The 19410-nt window shown below is 34.4% G+C and overlaps 1 protein-coding gene across 2 annotated transcripts in view; it reads left to right on the forward strand.

Annotated features, from left to right (window-relative positions):
• LOC126723144 (ubiquitin C-terminal hydrolase 12-like) overlaps positions 1-3212 on the forward strand; it is a 38052-nt gene extending 34840 nt beyond the window's left edge. The window contains exons 2-6 of one of the 2 annotated variants that reach the window (XM_050426435.1): positions 841-970; positions 1069-1238; positions 1937-2225; positions 2510-2670; positions 2863-3201. In XM_050426435.1, coding sequence (XP_050282392.1) covers positions 841-970; positions 1069-1238; positions 1937-2225; positions 2510-2670; positions 2863-3059 — 947 coding nt within the window. In that variant the 3' untranslated portion in view covers positions 3060-3201. Of the gene's footprint in view, positions 1-840; positions 971-1068; positions 1239-1936; positions 2226-2509; positions 2671-2862 lie in introns of both variants that reach the window. The other variant, XM_050426436.1, reaches the window with a different exon arrangement.
• Positions 3213-19410: the final 16198 nt, after the last annotated feature.

The raw sequence follows: 19410 nt of genomic DNA on the forward strand, positions 1-19410 counted from the left end.
ACGGATACAAGTATGACACAATAATCCAAACAATTTCTGAAAAATTATAACATGACACATCAGGTATGACTCGAGTACAACACCAATACGACATGAGTACGATAAATCAAATAAAGTGTCTGTGCTTTCTAAATCTTAAATCCTCAATGTTATTAATTTTTTTAAATTATTTTCTCTAAACTTGTATATGTTAAGATGGGTTTATTAGTGGAAACTTGTTAAACGGATTAAAAAAGGTCTCTGGAAAAGTTTAATGCACTAGTGTGAAAGGGAAAAGTTTTAGTTTTATCACCGTATTTGGATGGATTCATTGTGCTTTCAAGGCTTTTTTTGTTTAGTGCCTTGATTTCCCCCCCTATTGTATGCATAGTTACACCAATTATCTATTAGCAAAAAAAATAACTACATTTTTTATTATAGAATATATAACTAAAATTAAAAGTTTAGATTTCCAAAAGTTACACTTAGCCCCCTCTCAAAAATTAAGTTAATTCAAAAAGAGAGAAAAAAAAATTAATGGCAAATAACCCACACGTATGGCATCCCTCCATGCAATAGAAAAAGAAAAGGTTAATAAATACCTAAAATAAAATGTTTCTATCATAATATAGATGTCAACCTCTTTAAAAAGTGTTGTCAACTTCAACCTATGGCTAATACGACAAAAGATTTTATCAGTTAAACTAACTAGAACTCACTACGCTTGTTATATTTTGTTAATAATTCTAAAGTACTAAACATTCAATCTTCTTTTTCACATGTATATATAAAAAAATTTCTTTTGATACTTTGTCCCCCAATATTTTCTAGATTGTATCTAAATATTCCTAATGTTTGCAGCAATCACAAGAACAGCAAGACATTTTCGTCCAACTCATTTCTTACTTAAAATACAATCATACTCTTTATTGTGCGAGACTGGGGTGGAAAAATACGAGTCTGGTGTTTTTGAAGCTGGGGGGCACAAATGGTGGACTCTAATGCTTTACTCTCAATATTTTTTGTTCAATTAAAAATTTAAAATACAAATGTTTGCCTCATCATCGTCTACTCAATCTTCTTTTGCAGGAGGTTGTCTCTCTATCCAAAAGGAAACAAGAAAATGAATGGGACTGATCACATCTCCCTTTATTTGTCAATAGTTGATACAGAAAAGTATTCTCTTGGTTGGGAGGTTTATGCCACCTTCAAATTGTTCGTGTTTGATCAGATACGGGACAAGTTCTTGACCATTCAAGGTTTGATCGTTCATATTATATATATATACATAACTTGCTCATGTACAATATTACTATTTTTATAATTTTATTTTCAAGATAAACAAGGGTCATGTTAATGAGTTCTTCAGCCCTCAAGGTATTATAAGTTTTTTTTATTATAATTGATCGATTGTTTTTGGGGAGTTACACGCATTAGTTAGTTAGAGAAGTATTTGTGTATTTGATTTTGTTGCTTTCCAATGCAATGGGGCCCATTAATTCTCTCCTTAACCTATGCGCAAATACAAATGTTAAAAAAAGCCTAAAAACAATTTTGCTATTATAATAAATTTTATAACCATCTTCATAATTGGTTCATGTTAACGGGTATTTTTAGGATAATTGTTAATAAACCATATTATGAAAGTTTTTAACACCGCTTTAATGGGAAATATAAAAAAAAACTGTCAGAAAAATTAATTACTTCATCATTTTGCCACAAAATGATTTTAAAAATAATTCCTAAACCAATGCCCTTAAGATATTCGTTAACATTTTCCTTCATAATTTGTTGAAGTGATAAATTGTGATTAGTATAACTTTACTTACACGTGTACTACCATTGACATCACATTTATTGTACATGAATCACAAAATGACACCACAACAATTGGAAAAATTGTTGGGAAATTTGTTATACTTATTAATAGACTTATGGTTTGTTATATATCTTGTAGATGCTGAAGGGACGATTAGAAGATTCCATGACATTAAGATGGAATGGGGCTTTGACAAATTTCTCCCTCTTGATTCTTTCAATGATCTTCCTAATGGATACCTTGTCAACGATTGTTGTGTATTTGGTGCTGAGGTTTTTGTTCATGAACGTAGTGCCAAACGAGACTATTTGTCCATGGTAAAAGAACCTTCTAACCGAATTATGACTTGGAAGATTGAAAACTTTTCAACACAACAAGATAAAGTACCCATTTATTCCCGCATATACGTTGTTGGAGATTTAAAATGGTATTGTCTATTTATTTTTATTTTTTTATACCATAGTATTCATTCCCGATGATTATTCTTTTTTTTTTTTTTTTTTGAGAAAAAACCCGATGATTACTCTTAATCATTAGACCAAGTCACCAATTTGGTGTACGCGGGTTTAAACTCCTAATCTCTTATTCGACGATAAGAAACTTTATCAGTTGAACTGCCTAAAGACTTACTGCACTTTTATTGTCATAAAACGAAAGCTACCATTGCTAAATTTATCAAATATTATTTCTAACTCTTTTGATTGAATCTAGGAAACTACTGGTTTATCCCAAGGGAATTCATGACGGAGCAAACAAAGCCATTTCCGTCTTCCTCTACTCAGTTGATTGTGTTACACCAGACCTCAAAATTTTTGCAGAATTCAAGCTGCGGATAAAGGACCAAATCAACCATAAACATGCAGAAGAAAAAAGTAAATGAATTATTTTTTACATTTTTATCTTCTTCTTTCTCTTGGGGAGAGAGAAGGGTGGGGGGGGGGGGGGGGGGGGGGGGGGGGGGGGGGGGGGGGGTGTTGTCACTGCGTGTGTACTATATATGCTTTTTTGTTCTCTTTTTATTTGCTTTCCTCTAGTTTAAGCTTTTTTTAACAAATTTCTTACAGCTAAATACTGGTTCTCTGCCGCATTTAGCGACTGGGGTTTTTCGCAACTTTTGCTTCGAAAAGATCTTGACGATCCATCCAAGGGGTTTCTTGTTGAAGATACCTTGATTGTAGAAGCAGAAATTATGGTTATGTCTATTGCAAACTTGCAAAGTAGTTCTCGACATTTATCTCCGAGTTGCACTTGCGAAGACTAGAGAAGTATGATTGTCGCAGTTGTAAAGATGTCAATGTTAAGATACTTTAAATTTACCATGGTTATTTTAGAAGCGCATACTGTATTTATATATTATGAATGATCAATTTAATACACTCTATCTACAGTATTAAGGAAAAAAAAAAAAAGCATTATCATTCTAGTCCCTATTGAGTGTGATGCATAGGTTAGAGTTCAATTGGTGATCTCTACTATAATTCTTTTACTATATTACATATTACACTGTTTAATAAATTTTTAAACCCAATATTCCATTGTACTCACTTTTGGAATATATCGTTGGGTTTACTTTATGCCTAGTTTTATTTTTTCTATATATATATATATATATATATATATATATTGTTTTGGCCCTTTTGGGTGGGGCTTAAATCTATTCATAAATAGAGGTTTGAAAAAATAAAAATTTCAAGGATATGTCCAATTGTCCGTGCCCTATATTTTTCTTTTACGGATTACTTCAAAAAAAAAAAAAAAAAAAAAAAAAGAAAACCCCAAAGCAAACCATATTTATTTATTTTTATAATAAGTCGATGTATTCTATAATTATTAACATAGAATGTTCGGGTTGGGTTTGGGTTCGGATTCAAACCTCTTGCCTTTTGGGTTGGTTTCGGATCTCATCCAACCCGTCCAACCTGGAATTTAATTTAATTTTTTCTTCTATTTTTTTTATAAAAATTTTATTTTGATTTTTTACGAATATGTTAAAAAAATAAAATAAAATAAGGGAGGGGGCTAAAGTCATACCAAGTATTGAACGGCAATGTAAACGAATTTTATTAGAGGTGTGCATAGGTTAGGTTGGGTCGGGTTGAGGAGATTTTTTTACCCAACCCACCATGGTGGGTCAAAAAAAAATTCAACCCAACCCAACCCAACCCATCACATAAGTCCAACCCAACCCACATGGGTCGGGTTGGGTCAGGTTGAACCCATGGATTTGACAAATTTTTTTAATTATTATTATTAAATTGAGTAAAAAAAAATATAAATATTAATATATTAAAAAAAACCTAAAGATTAGTATCAATGTAACTCCTTAAAGGCAAACAACACTAATGACTAAACAACAATAGTAATTTATTAGGATTTGTGTGAACTAGTTAGCTTTTATATAGGATAGGAAGAATTGGTTATTTAAAAAATTTATTAATTAGATAATATTATATATACATATATATTAAATTAGTATTTTTCGGAGGAACTGAGGAAATGCTGCTCTAGAGCTGATTTTTTTTTTAAAAAAATTATTAAATATATAATATATATTTATATATATATATATATTTATATTTATATATATATATATATATATAAATATAAAAGTGCCCTACAATTGATTTAAAAAAAATTATTGTAGGGGGACAATTTTTGGAGCCCAAACCCCAATCGTGTGAAGTCTCGATCCAAAAAGCCCAACACAATGAATTTAGTAGAGTATGGGTTTAAGAACTAAGGTTAGATAAGTTAGACAGAGGTTTGTATGGGATAAAGGTACACATGGACAAGAACAAAAACCATTACGTTGAAAAATCTCACAGTCCGAGGAGATTCAAAGTCTAATTTATGTATACATACCAGCAAATTAGGGTTTCTTTGCATGCCACAGTATTCTTCCCTCTTTTTTCTATCTCCCCCCTTTCTTATGGGGGTTTCTATACATTATATAGACCCTTCCGTACCATCTGGGCTTTACACTTGTTGATCATCCAAGCCTCCACTTGAGCACCCATCCCATCAGACACCTCTTTCAATCCTTTGTGAGTTGCGATGGCCAAGGCAACACTATTCAGGGGTCTTCTCCACATTAATGCGGCCAGGAAGGTAGTTGTAGTGCATTCAATGTGGTAGTGACAGCTTTTGCTGAGATATTTGTGTTTCCATCCTTTTCACGTATTTAGGGGATGGGCTTCAGTGGTTTGGAAGTATCTTTGCTCCGGATTTTCAGTGTCCAAGGAGGAATTCCTCCTCGGACCTTTTTCTTTGCCTCTTGTGATAAGGCTTAAAACCTGGATCGCTGAGCCACGTTGCCTCCTCGGACGAGCCCAAGGCCCAACTCATTATTTTGGGCCGTAGCCCCCACAATTATTAAATATAAAATATATTTTAAATATATATTAAATATAGGTGGGTCGGGTCAGGTTTGGCAGGTTTGTAATTTTATGACCCAAACCCAACCCGACCCGCTATAAAAAAATTTTTGTAACCCAACCCAACCCACCAAGCCTTAAAAACCGACCCAACCCGATGGATCGGGTTGGGTTGGGTCGGGTTTGGCAGGTCGGTGGGTTTTCTGCACACCCCTAAATTTTATGTTGTGAACTCCTCGATGAGGTTACTGCAATCTACTGAAGCAATCAAAAAAGATTATCCCGATGAAGTCTGATTGCACTTGTGACTTGATTGCTCTTATTCATGGTGTATATCTCATTACAATTATTTTGTTCTATTCTAGCCAGGGCGGAGCTGCACTTAGCAATGGGGGGCCCATGGACCCCCCAAATTTTTTTAAAAACTTCATAATAATGTATGCATAGTTTGCAATTGTTTAAAATATTAGATCTTAAAATCAATATTTGGCCCCTCCAAAAAATAAGAGTTGGCCCTGCAAAAAAGAATTGAACAACTAATTGTTGGGTTCCAAAAAATAATTGATAAGAACAACAAACTATCCACGTTGTAACAGAAATAATTGTTAATTTCAAATTTTTAATTTTTTCCTCTCTTAATTGGGAGTTTTGGTTGTTGAGTTCAAAAAGTAAGTTTTTAATAAAATAAATTTTCTCTTAGAGTTATCTTATTTTATTTGGGACTAAGTCTTTTTGTTGTTTTTGTTAAGTTTCAAATTGTTTGTCAATACTTAATTAGTTAGTCACAAAACATTAAATGAAAAAAAAAAAAAAAAAAAAAAAAAAAAAAAAAACTACACTGAGGATATGTTACATTAGGGAGCGACAATACTTAAAAAGCAATTTTCTATTGTTAAGTTTCCAATTGTTTTTTAGTGCTTTATTTAGATTAAAAATGTTGAATGAAAAAAAAATAGAGGATAATTTTATGTTAATGGGTAAAAATGTAGCTGTGCAAATGTATTTATGTATGAATATGTAATTCCCCCCCCCCCCCCCCCAAAACTAAAATTCCTAGCTATACCCCTAATTCTAGCTAGAAATTATAAACAAGGAACATGATATTATCCTTTTATTAAAAAAATAAAAAAATTTCATATTATAGATTTCCCTCTTATTTCGTTTTTCAATTCTACACCTTGACCAAATCTAATGATTAATTTAAGACCCAAACATCTTTTATGCTTTCCATATATATATATATATATATTTTTTTTTTTTTCAAATCAAGTTTTAATTTACACCTTAAAAAGAAATCTCTTGGCATTAATGATCCAAGTTTAATACACTAAAATCTGTATTAAACTTGAATTAGGAAACATGCAATTAACCCACCAATCAAAGCTAATTTGATTTCCTTACACATATGACCGAATTCAAGGAATTATCTTGCCTAATTTAACAAGCTATTAAGGAAATGGCAGAATATTAAAAGCGAGAACCTAAAGAATAGCACCTAAAGTACTATACCTAAATTTTGTCCTTATGAAAAATACTTACCGAGACTAAAAGGTTTCCATTTAGAAACACTATTAGTCAAGTGGTACTGTAGTACACATAGAAATGTAATAACACCCTTTAAAAATTAATTTTTCAACTAATTTACGAATTTATTTGAAAAGAAAATCGTCTAACTATATTATTAATTAATTTTCAAAAAATATTATTTTAATATTACTATTTATGATCGAACACATTTATTCCAGTGTCCAAAATTAAAATTTATGATCCAACACAGTTATTAATTAAGTACCGAAACGTGCAGTAAATTTCGCCAAAAGCTTCACTTATATATACGTGGAAGAGCTCAAGCAGTAAAGGTGAAAAAGAAAGCAACATAAAACAATCGCACCAACAATATACACAAAGACAAAAGACATGAAACAATCGCACCAACAATATACACAAAGACAAAAGACATGGAGAAATATTCCTTCAAGTTGGCTTTCTCAATTGCACTCTTGGTTCTTGACTTCTTGGCTCTTGTAAAAGGGACAAAATGGCCTTATGCCATTTTCACCCAAATTATATAGCCTTATGCCTCCATTTCCAAACTAATTAGGGAAATGTCCCTTTTTTGTAACTCAATTTTCTCAAAATCGAGTTAAAAAAAAAAAAAAAAAAAAAAAAAACTGAAGCCCTGTAGTGACGTTTTTAAGGACTTATAGTGACGTTTTAAGGACCTATAGTGACGTTTTGTAACTCGATTCGATTTTGAAAAAGTCAAGTTTCAAAAGAGAGACATTTCCCTAATTAGTTTGGGAAGGGGGGCATAAAGCTATATAATTTGAATGAAAAGGACATAACGCAATTTTGTCCCTTGTAAAAGTCTCTTCCTATTCGTTTTACTTATTCTTGTTTTCTTATAGCATTTCTATGTGTTTTTATATATATTTATATCCAAACTATGACTGGACATTGTCTCTTTAAGATTGATATGGCCTTATCGTTCTTACTAATATATGCAAACTGTTGGCATAATTTAATCCGTTAAGTATGTTTGCCATCTCTAATAGGAATTATATGATAGAGATTTAAGTATAAAGTAAGAAATATATACTTCTATTTAACACAAAAAATGAAGGTCATTTTTGTGTTTATATCTTTCCAAAAAATATTTATTATTCAAGTCTGTGTTATAATGTACATAAATTTTATGGGGGTTTTTTGACCCAACAATCAATTCTAACTACATCTACACACAAAGTTTCTCGTGCCGCTTAGGGTTTTTCTCTAAACTGCGTGTAGAATATCGTCCCTAACCTAGTTTAGGGTTGCTGTTCCCTTCACGTCTCCGGACTGATAGGACGGACTGTTTGACTGTGTGGTTCGCTGTGTTAGCTTCGTTGCTGGCTTATACCTTCATGGCTAGGCTGGACGACTTGTGGGCACGTTTTTCTCTTACAGAGGATGAGGAAGGGGGCGCTGATGTTCCACATCAAGAAGAAGTCGTGGTCCATCGTTTGGCAGGCAAGTTCTTCACAAAAAGAGTTATTAATGTTGATGCAGTGGCGCGCACCTTCAAGCCACTGTGGAAACTGGCTGGTGAACTGAAGATACGGGATTCTGGTGATAACGTGTTGATGTTTGAATTTGACGATATCATAGACCTTGAACAAGTGCTTGAATATGAACCATGGTCGTATGATAAAAGCTTGATAGCTTTCCAACGGGTTATAGATGTTGAACTGCTACCACAGATGGATTATAACCACGTAACGTTCTGGGTGCAGCTTCACAACTTGCCATTGAAGAACCTAACCCATGAAACCGGTGAAGCTATAGGCAATGCTATTGGGAGGGTTGTTCAGGTGGCTGATCCGGAGGACGACGGCGCGGGTGGGGAGTTCTTAAGAGTTCGGGTGACCATGGATATATCCAAGCCCCTTCCACGATGTTCGAAACTGAGATCAGATGGGAAACAAATAGGGATGGTGGCTCTCAAATACGAACGCCTTCCCAATTTCTGTTACTGGTGCGGTCGGGTTAACCATGGGGAGCGTGACTGTGAGGTTTGGTTGAGGGGGAGAGGGACGTTGCGAAGGGAAGAGCAACAATATGGTGAGTGGTTGAGGGCAGAACCGGTTCGTCAAGGCAGGAAAACAGTGGCTGTTATCTCTGGCAGAGTACGTAATCAACCGCCATGGTGGAAGAAAAATCAACCAGCTCGCAGTAAGGAAAAGCCAGTTCAAGATCGGGGTGGTGACAATGATGAAGCCCATTCTGCAATGGAGGCAGAAAACTACATGGACAATTGTGAGGTTAATAAGCGAGGTGGGTCTCGGGTTGTTTGTGATCAAGGTGAAGGGCAAAGCAGTGGTTTTTCTGGCGAACTTGGTTTGAATCTCTCCAAAGCGGACCATGAAGATGGATTGGATGAAGAGGCAGTGGGTTTACCAACCCAAGAAAAATGCTCCCCCCCATGCAGACGTAGGTCCGAAAGTCCCCCACATGAAAGCACTGTCCCTGGCAGTCCAAGAACTAGCCTAAACTCTAATAATCAAGTGTCCATCCGTACTTGGAAGAGGCTGGCTCGTGAATCAGGTAATCCAATTCCAAACTATTCTCCTATGATTGTTGACAGGAGACCTAGCATTGAAACAATAGATTTGAGGGAAGGGAAGAAAGTGTGTTTGACAGATTGTGGCTCTTTAGTCAAAGAACATTTGAAGGTGGTGGCTGGTTCCCAGCACCACCGTACTCAATGAGTTGCCTTAGCTGGAACTGTCGTGGGCTTGGGAACCCACAGACAGAAGATGAACTAGTTGCGTTGATACGTAACAAAGATCCCAAGCTGATATTCTTAATGGAAACTAAGGTTCAGAAATCAGTTTTAGATAGAATTGGTAGAAAGATTCAATACTCTAATTTGTTTGTGGTTCCTCGGCATAATTCAGGGGGTGGTTTAGCGTTGTATTGGGCTGCTGACTTTAATGTAGATGTTCAGTCTTTTTCTGAGAACCATATTGATGCTATTATTGACCATGGAGTTGATGACGCCTGGCGGTTCACAGGTTTCTATGGAGACCCTGAGACCGCCAACCGGGAAAACTCCTGGTCCATGCTCAGAACGTTGAGTAATCGTTTCACCCTTCCTTGGGTTTGTATTGGTGACTTTAATGAAATTTTATTTGCTGATGAGAAACAGGGATGGCTTATTAGACCGGAGAGACAAATGCAGGGTTTTCGAGATGCTCTTGATTTTTGCAGGTTGAAGGATCTAGGGTATAATGGCTTCCCATTCACCTGGTGCAACAGGCGACCAGGAAATCAGAATGTGTGGATTCGCCTGGATAGAGGGGTAGCCACAATTGACTGGATATTGAAATTTCCTTCCTCCAGAATTCACCATCTGGATGCTTTCCACTCTGACCACAAACCCATTCTCCTTAGTCCAGACTCAGAATTGAACCGTTTCTACAAAAAAAGGGCGCCCTTTCCGGTTTGAAGCCATGTGGTTAAGAGACAGATCCTGTGAAGAGGTGGTTCGTGATTCTTGGGGAAAGGAGATGGCCCAAGCCACTGCATGGGGGTTCAATAGCAAAATATTGGCTTGCCAGTCCAACCTCAGAGTATGGAATAAGAAGATATTTGGCCATGTTAGAAATTCTTTGAAGCAAAAAGTAGAAGATTTGAAGTTTGAAGAGGAAAATGGGGGTTACAGAAACAATCCTGGTAGAATCCAGACCTTAAGAGATGAAATTCAGAAGTTACAGGCAAAAGAGGAATGTATGTGGAAGCAAAGATCCAGAAATAGGTGGCTTAAGGAAGGGGATAGGAACACAAAGTATTTCCATTGCAGAGCCAATCAAAGAAATTGGAGAAACCTAATTACAGGATTAGAAGATGAATCTGGAGCTTGGGTTGAAGATGAGGATGGTATGGGCAAAGTGGTGGAGGGTTATTTTGAACAAATTTTCACCAGTTCAAATCCGAATGATTTCAGTAATATCCTCAGTAGTATCTAAAGGGTGGCAGGTGAGGATGATAGAAATCACGTAGAGGGGGACTTCCAAGCATGTGAGGTAAAAGAAGCTCTCAATTCAATGGCCCCCCTAACGGTTCCTGGTCCTGATGGTATGTCTCCTGTTTTCTATAAGTCCTTCTGGCATATTGTAGGTGAAGATGTGACTGCAGTGGTTCTTCGAGCCTTAAACACAGGTATTGTTCCAGAATCCTTAAATGCTACTTTCATCACTCTCATCCCTAAAATTAAAAACCCTAAGAAGGTTTCTGATTTCAGGCCCATTAGTCTATGTAATGTTATTTACAAACTTATTGCGAAAGTAGTGGCTAATCGTTTGAAAAAGTTTCTAGCTAATGCTGTGCCAGATTCTCAGAGTGCTTTCCTATCGGGTCGATTGATTTCTGATAACATTCTTGTGGCTTTTGAGACTCTCCATTATTTGAAGAGGAAGACAAAAGGAAAGATGGGATTCATGGCTCTTAAGCTGGATATGAGTAAAGCTTATGACCGAGTGGAGTGGGGTTTTTTGGAGGCCATTATGCAATATTTGGGGCTTGAAGAGAGGATGAGAAGAATTATTTTGTCATGCCTGAAGTCTGTGTCTTACTCTATTTTGCTTAATGGGCAACCGGTTGGTAGCATCAAACCTTCAAGGGGACTTCGCCAAGGTGATCCTCTATCACCATATTTGTTTCTCTTGTGTGCCATGGGGTTACAAGGTTTATTGCAAAAAGCTGAGGTCGAGGGGAGTATTAAGGGAGTGGCTATTAGTAGATATGGTCCTCGGGTTTCTCACTTATTTTTTGCAGATGATAGTGTTCTCTTTTGCCGTGCCACTGAGGCTGAATGTCAGAGAGTCCTGGTTATTCTGTCTACTTATGAGAGGGGAACGGGTCAAAAAATCAATAGAGAAAAGACTAACATTTTCTTCAGTTCTAATACCCATCATCAAACCCAATCTCGTATCCAACAACTCTTGGGAGTTCCGGCAATTATACAATATGAAAAATATTTAGGGTTGCCTGCATTAGTGGGGCGGGGGAAAAAAAGGAGTTTTATTTACCTTAAGGAGAGGGTGTGGAAAAAATTCAAGGGTGGAAGGAAAAGTTACTATCTATAGCTGGAAGGGAAGTCCTCATTAAAGCTGTCATTCAAGCCATTCCTACGTACACAATGAGTTGTTTCAAGCTCCCTAAGTGTTTGATTAAAGAGTTAGAAGTCCTCATTCGGAAATTTTGGTGGGGCTACAATGATGCCACAAAGAAGGTGCACTGGGTTAGCTGGGAGAGGTTATGTGAAACTAAAGAAGTTGGCGGTATGGGCTTCAAAGAAATTGAGAAGTTTAATGAAGCCCTCCTTGCTAAACAAGTTTGGCGCATGTTGCAAAATCCGGAGTCTCTTTGCTTCAGAGTTTTTAAGGCTCGATTTTTTCCTAATTGCTCTATTCTTGATGCCAAGGAATCCAACTCCGGCTCCTACGCATGGAAAAGCATCCTTAGTGCTAGGGATGTCATTCGAAAGGGTATGGTCTGGCGTATTAGGGATGGCCAGTCTGTCCGGATCAAAGAAGATAAGTGGTTGCCGGTGATTCCTAGTAGATTTATTCTCTCCCCCCTCCCTCCTGCCATGGCTGAAGCGAAGGTTAGCTCCCTCATCAATCCAGATTTGAGTATGTGGAAATCTGAGGAGGTAAACCAATTGTTTTTGCCCCATGAAGCTTCGTTAGTTCTGGGCATTCCACTTAGCCACAGGAAGCCTTCTAACCGTGTCTCTTGGTCTTGTACCCCATCCGGGGAGTTCAGCACAAGCAGTGCTTACAAGTTGTTGGCTGCCCCATCTTCAACGGATCGTGCCAGCTCCTCCAACCAAGATTCTCAGCGAAGTTTTTGGAAAGGGATTTGGAAGTTGCAGGTTCCCAATAAGATTAAACATTTTATTTGGAGAGTTTGTAATAATGCTTTGCCGACCAAGAGCAATCTAAAGCGAAGACATATTATAGATTCAGACTTATGTGATCTATGCAAGGATGCTACGGAAGACTCTCTTCATGCACTCTGCTTTTGCTGCCACATTGCCCCTGTTTGGCAGCCCTTCCAATGGTTCCAGACCATGATAACCCCCCCTCCCCTGAATTTTTGTGATTTAGTTAACAAATTTTTGCAGGTGCGCGATGAGCTGAGACCGGAGATGTTTGCTGCTATGACATGGTGCTTATGGAATAGACGGAATGCTCTCCATTTTGGTCGTCCAGCTCAGCCCCTCTCAAATATCAGTACCGTTGCAGGTGCTCTGCTCCAGGATTTCATGGCGAGTCAAATATCAGAGAATCCCCGCCCTCGACCGTCTGCCCAGCACCAATGGCGCCCTCCAGAACAGGGCTTTGTGAAAGTAAATTTTGATGCTGCCATGTTTAATCAAACGAACTCGGCTGGACTTGGTGTTATTGTACGTGACTGGCGTGGCGTCTCCCTTGGTGCTCTGTCAGTACACACTACAGTAGCTTCATCTGTAGCTGATATGGAGGCTCTGGCATGTCTTAGGGCAGTCCAATTTGCTGCTGATCGTGAGCTTCAACAGGTGATAATTGAAGGTGATTCGGTCATTATCATTGCTGCGATCACCCAGGGACGTTCTTTACTGTCCTCCTTTGGTAACACTGTGGATGATGTTCTGTGCTTGCTGCCTAAATTTTCTTCAATTCAGTTTAATCATGTCAACCGCTCTGGTAACTTAGTGGCGGATGCTCTTGCGAAGAAGGCTGCATCCATTGTAGGCTCTCATGTTTGGCCGGATGCTTTGCCTTTGGACATTGCTGCTTTAGTCGACTTTGATGTTCATTAAGTTCTTATTTTTTGTTTCTTCAATAAATTCCCAGACTTGAAGTCTGGTTTCTCAAAAAAAAAAAAAAATTTTATGGGTGTATCTCTCTCTCTCTCTCTCTCTATATATATATATATATTATGTTATCTTTATTCATTTAAGAAAATTTAATTAAAGTCATCAAGCTTGTTCAGGGGTTAGGGATCATAGTATATATAACAGGGGTATAAACTATGATATGTCTATATCTCCATATATTATAGTAGGATTATTTAACAATTGAAACCATACGTTTTTATTTAATCTATAAAACATAATATAGACAATTTTCAATCTTCAGTTATTTCAGTGATTTAAAAATCCATATTTAAAAAAAAGTGATAATATTTGGAATTAAAAAATAACATTATTTTTTTTGTAATAAAAAATTTTGAACTTAAAGAGTTTAGACTTTCACGTAGTTATTGTTCACATAAGAGATTCATGTTTCATTGCATTATTTTAAATTTTACTAAGGCATCTAGTTTTATATAAAAATAGATAACCCTATCAATCTTAATAGCATGCCTCCATTTTATATTTTAACAGGTGCATAACCTCATGCATACGCATGAGTACATTTAAAAATAATTATGATTATATATATATATATATATATATATGAGTTCAAATTAAACTTGATATAAGAATTGCAACTCACACATTTTTTAAGCCAAGTATTTCTAAAATATGTAATGGTTTCTTAATATAATAATAATAATTTAGAATCTAATTAGATCTAGACTCTTTGGTTTTTACACTCAATAATTTACTTGTCACAAAAATTTAAAAATTAGATTGGACACATGGTGTAAAATTAAACTTTAATTAAAATTCAATTTAGAATTTAATTGAATTTAGACTTTTGATTTTTGCACCTAATAATTAACTTAACACACAAATTTAAAAATTAGATAAGACACGTGATGCAAAATTAAACTCCAATTTGAATTTTGACTCTTTGATTTTTGCATCTAATAATTAACTTGACACACAAATTTAAAATTAGATGAGACGTGTGATGCAAAATTAAACTCCAATTTAGAATTTAATTGAATTTTCTCTCAGCTTTAGCTATTAATATATACTAGTGTGTAACCCCGTGCATATGCACGGATACATTTAAAAACAATTACAATTACATATATATAATTTAGAATCTAATTAGATCTAGACTACAATCAAACGAATAGAAGAAAATTACTTGTCACAAAAATTTCTTCTGTTTTTGCATTCAACAATTTACTTGTCACAAAAATTAAAAAATTAGATGGAATACATGCGCAAAATTGAACTCCAATTAAAATTCAATTTAAAATCTAATTGAATTTAGACTTTTAAATTTTTGCACCTAATAATTCACTTGAAACACAAATTTAAAAATTAGATGAGACATGTGGCGCAAAATTAGACTTCAATTTAGAATTTAATTGGATTTTCTCTTAGCTTTGACTATTAATATATATATTTATATATATATAACATATAAACTTGAATTGTTTTTAGTTATACATAAAAAGGGCTCATTAATATAAAATCATTCAAAAATTATATATTTTATAGTTTACTTATATTGGACTACTCGTATTTTACACTAAATTAACTCATTTGACACAAAAATTTAAAAGCTTAAATGAGATGAGACATATGGCACAAAATTAAACTCTAATTGAAATCTAATTTTTACATTGAATTAACTCACTTGGCACAAATATTTTAAAACTTAGATTAGATGAGACACATGACATAAAATTAGACTCTAATTTAATTCTAATTTAAAATCGAATAGGATTTTCTATCAGCTTTACCTATTATTATGTATATATAGATTAATATATAACCCATGCATAAAAAATGGTCAACTGTAGTGGTTCTATTGATGTTAACTTAGATTATTAAACATAGTTATTGTTATTGTTATTTATTTATTTATTAATTATTATCTGGCTGTCAATATGTTGGCAGCCTAAACAGCCCTCTAAAAAAAGACAAAAAATGGTTATTAGTTGCTTAAACCATTTGAGACTCATCTGGATTTCATTTTTTACCATGAAAAATATTATACACATTTGCCATGAAGTTAAACCAAATTCACTTACAATCAGTAAGTAAAAAAATATAAACAAAAATTTTGAAATATGAAATTAGTTGACTACATGTAGACCATCTGGTGAGTAAAAATGAGCTTTAATAATCACCTACAAAACAAATTCAATTATCATCAAATATTTTCAAGCATATTATAGTGAACCTCTGTTGTGCTAACCGTGGTATTTTTGTTTCAACCAAAGTTCAGTATACCAAAACCATAATAGATGATGCACACTCTATCAAATATTATACAATCTCATTAGAGAACTTATTGAAATCTTGCACATAGGCCATGTGACAAATCCAATAACAAAAGTCATAAATTTTAATAACCTAGTCTGAATCTACCAATTTTTAAGATTACCTTTTCAGTATTTAGATATCATAAAACACATAAAATAGTTCTTGACAATGTAATAAACCACATAAAATAGTTATAGACAATGTCATAAGAGCCAAATAAGCTAAACTAAAAATTCCAAATAATGTCTTCTTTTTTTCCTGAACATCATGAGCTTTCTCTTTGTGTCCTATCCCAAGTGACTTTTGGGCATTTGGGAAATCTTCTGGATCTACAGTGCTACAATTCATGTAAATTACATTAATGATTAAAATTTGGCTAGCCCAATTGCAATTATCAATTAGGTAATGGAAGGTTAAAATGTCAAAATTAAAGTGGAATACAATTGAAAAGTTTATTATTGGGCTCCTTTGGTGCAATTAGAATTTCCCAACGTGCTGCCTAAACTGCCTATTGTGATTTTTTTTCTTATTCTCATAATTTAATTTCCTAGGCTTATCATTAGAATTTTTTTGTTCTTAAGTTGATAGTTAAAGAACATAGAGATGTGTTATGGCTAGTGTTATCTAGTCTTTTGAATAATGCTGCGCAAAAGAATATGTTTAAAAAGAAGAATAAGCACAAATAAACATGGGTATATATTATTACTTAAAAAACAGATGCATATTAAAATTTCTACCTAATTAGTTAAATTACTAATGGTCACTTTTATATTCTTGTCAATGCTTCAAAAATTAATATTATCATTCAAATAGATGGACTCAAGCTGCATGGTAACACTAATCGCCTTCAATTATTCCTAGACTATTGGTTTTTGTAGGAATAAGATTTAGTAAGACAAAAAAGATATGCAAACCACCATAGTACCTATGATTTGGTGGGGGGGGGGGGGGGGGGGGAAGGGGATCCTTAAGAAAATATGGCCTAATCCCAATGAAACCAATTCTCTTTCTTTCAGTTCTCATGCTTAGCAAAGTTTCAATTCATTGTCCAATCTCTCTGGGTGGGCGTATGTTTTTGGGCATTAAAACATTTTTGGTTGCCAATGATGTGGCAATTTTGCAACTCTAGATGGTATTTTGATTGTTAGTTAATTTCATAACAAAAAACTCAAGCCCTTCAATTGCCTTTTTGACAATATCTAAATCACCCAAGATCCACAATCCATCGAAGCATTTCCTATCTCATGTATGGTTCAAGTAATAGTTATAAAAATTTAAACCAAAAAGGAAGAATTTAAAAATAAAGTCTTGACATACCTAATTGGCATAACTGTGTAGAAATTTAGACCAAAAAGAGTTCTTGGAGCACCTAGATTAGGGGAGAAAAAAAGTAGCAATAATTTCTGAATATAGAACACACTCGAAGAGGCAATAAGTACTTCACTGCAAAGACAATGTAGATTTTAAGAATTAAGTATAACATCCAAATGATGAGGTGAAGAACTTAATAGAAAGCTAGACTTAAAAAGTGTAGATGTAATATTCTAATAAATACAGAACCATTATCCTTTGCCAACTGAGAAGGTATGGAAGCCAAAGAAGGCAAAGGCAGAACTCATGTAATTTTTCAATTCACAATTATTGAAAACACTTATTTATTTATTAAGACTATTATAGAAAACACTATTAGAAAGGGCAAATGATGAAAATGATAATATTATATATTGCATGGCCTAATGCATCACCGGTAGCCATGTCATCAAATTGTGCCTAGGATGTTTCACACTTTAGTGCAACAACAACAATCTATGAAGGATTATTCAAAAAAAAAAAATGTCAGGAATTAAATGCATAAACAACAAAAATTAGACAATGGAATAAGAGGAAATTGTGATTTTCATAACTGTTATAAGCAAATTGAGCATTGTAAGCTTAAGATACACATGACTTTTTTGTGTGAATAAGGAATGCTATTGGAATTAATTTTGCATCTTTTATTTGGTTGAGGAAGTTGCCAATAGTGAAGAGACAATTTACATTTAAGGTTCAAGGGTTACCGAAGTTGGTTGTTATGTGTTTCATATAGTTTGGGTTTTTGCCTATGGAACAAAAATAGATACTAAAACTGTCTATTTGGTAATACTCTTCTTATACTGGCCAGGATTGCATGGTACTTTTTCATGAATTTTTGCATGTCCAAGATGTTGCTTGATTTCAATAATAATGAAGAAATGTTTATCAAGATTTGAAATAGACTGATAAGGACCGTGAGAGTCTTAATTTGTTGATCTAAATCCATGAAGCTAGGTTATCATAACTCTATCTAATTAGTTAAGTGGATGCAAAAGTCTATTGTGGCAGGGAAACAATAACCACTGATCAGCTAGAAGGGTTAAACAATTTTTTTTTTCCTTCTTTATGCTATTTATTGGGGTTAGGGGTGTTCTCAAAGTTTATTCAAAATCTTTAAAAAGTTTACTTGTCACTTGAAACCTTACAAACACATTTTGATGCACCAAAAGAAGAAAAGCCTTTATGAGTTTACTTATCAAAAAAGAAAAGCTCTTGACTTTGGAGTTTGGACATAAGTAGCATGGGAAAGGGTCAAGTGTGGATCAATAGCTAGAGAGTTGTAAGATACTTGAATATATATATATATATATATATATATATATATATAAACAAAACTTAGGTACAGTAACTTAGGTGTTATTCCTTAGATTCTCTTCTTAAGATTCAGCCATGTGACTACTTAATTAAAAAATACACTTTCTTCCCATGGGAAAAAATCAACATCTTCCTTCCCATGAGAAAAAATCAACATGTTAGAATCTTAAAAGAGAACCTAAGGAACACCTAAGTCTTGCTCTATATATATATATATATATATATATATATGCTATTAATCCTTATCTCCAAAAAAGCCATAGGTCAGCAGAATTCCTTGGTAACATATCAAACAATAACTTTAGTGCAAACTGCAAACCCATGCCCAAACATATTAAAAAAAATTATTCACAGAACCTCTATATGCCCGTATACATACTACAACTACCATTACCTATATGTAATGCAGCAAATAAAATATATACAAATGAAAAGCAAAAATCAGACGTTGCAAAAAGAACTTCAAAAACCCAAAAAATAAATAAATAAAAAATCCCCTTTTCTCTTCTCTATTTTCTCAGCAACCACCAACCGGACTTCAACCAATGGAAGAAAGCTGAAATTCAAACAAAAAAATATAAATGCTCAAATTTTCTCATTCTATTTTATAAGCAAAAGAAAACTCCTCGGCAACCAAACAAAACTTAACCAAATGAAAAAAGAGAAGAATAATACAAAGAAAAAGAGTACCTTCCATGGTCGTAAATCCAACCGTTAAATAAAGAAAATGACGGCAAGAGAAATAGAGAGAGGGAATACCTTTAATGGCTGTCAAATCTGAGCTAAAATGGGTTTCAGATAAATTCAATCGTGCCCTTCTTTTCTTCATCACTCAACCACCTTTAAAACCAATCAACCCAAAATAACAAAAG

This window comes from Quercus robur, chromosome 4, assembly GCF_932294415.1.
Source record: "Quercus robur chromosome 4, dhQueRobu3.1, whole genome shotgun sequence".
In the NCBI taxonomy this organism is placed as follows: Eukaryota; Viridiplantae; Streptophyta; class Magnoliopsida; order Fagales; family Fagaceae; genus Quercus; species Quercus robur.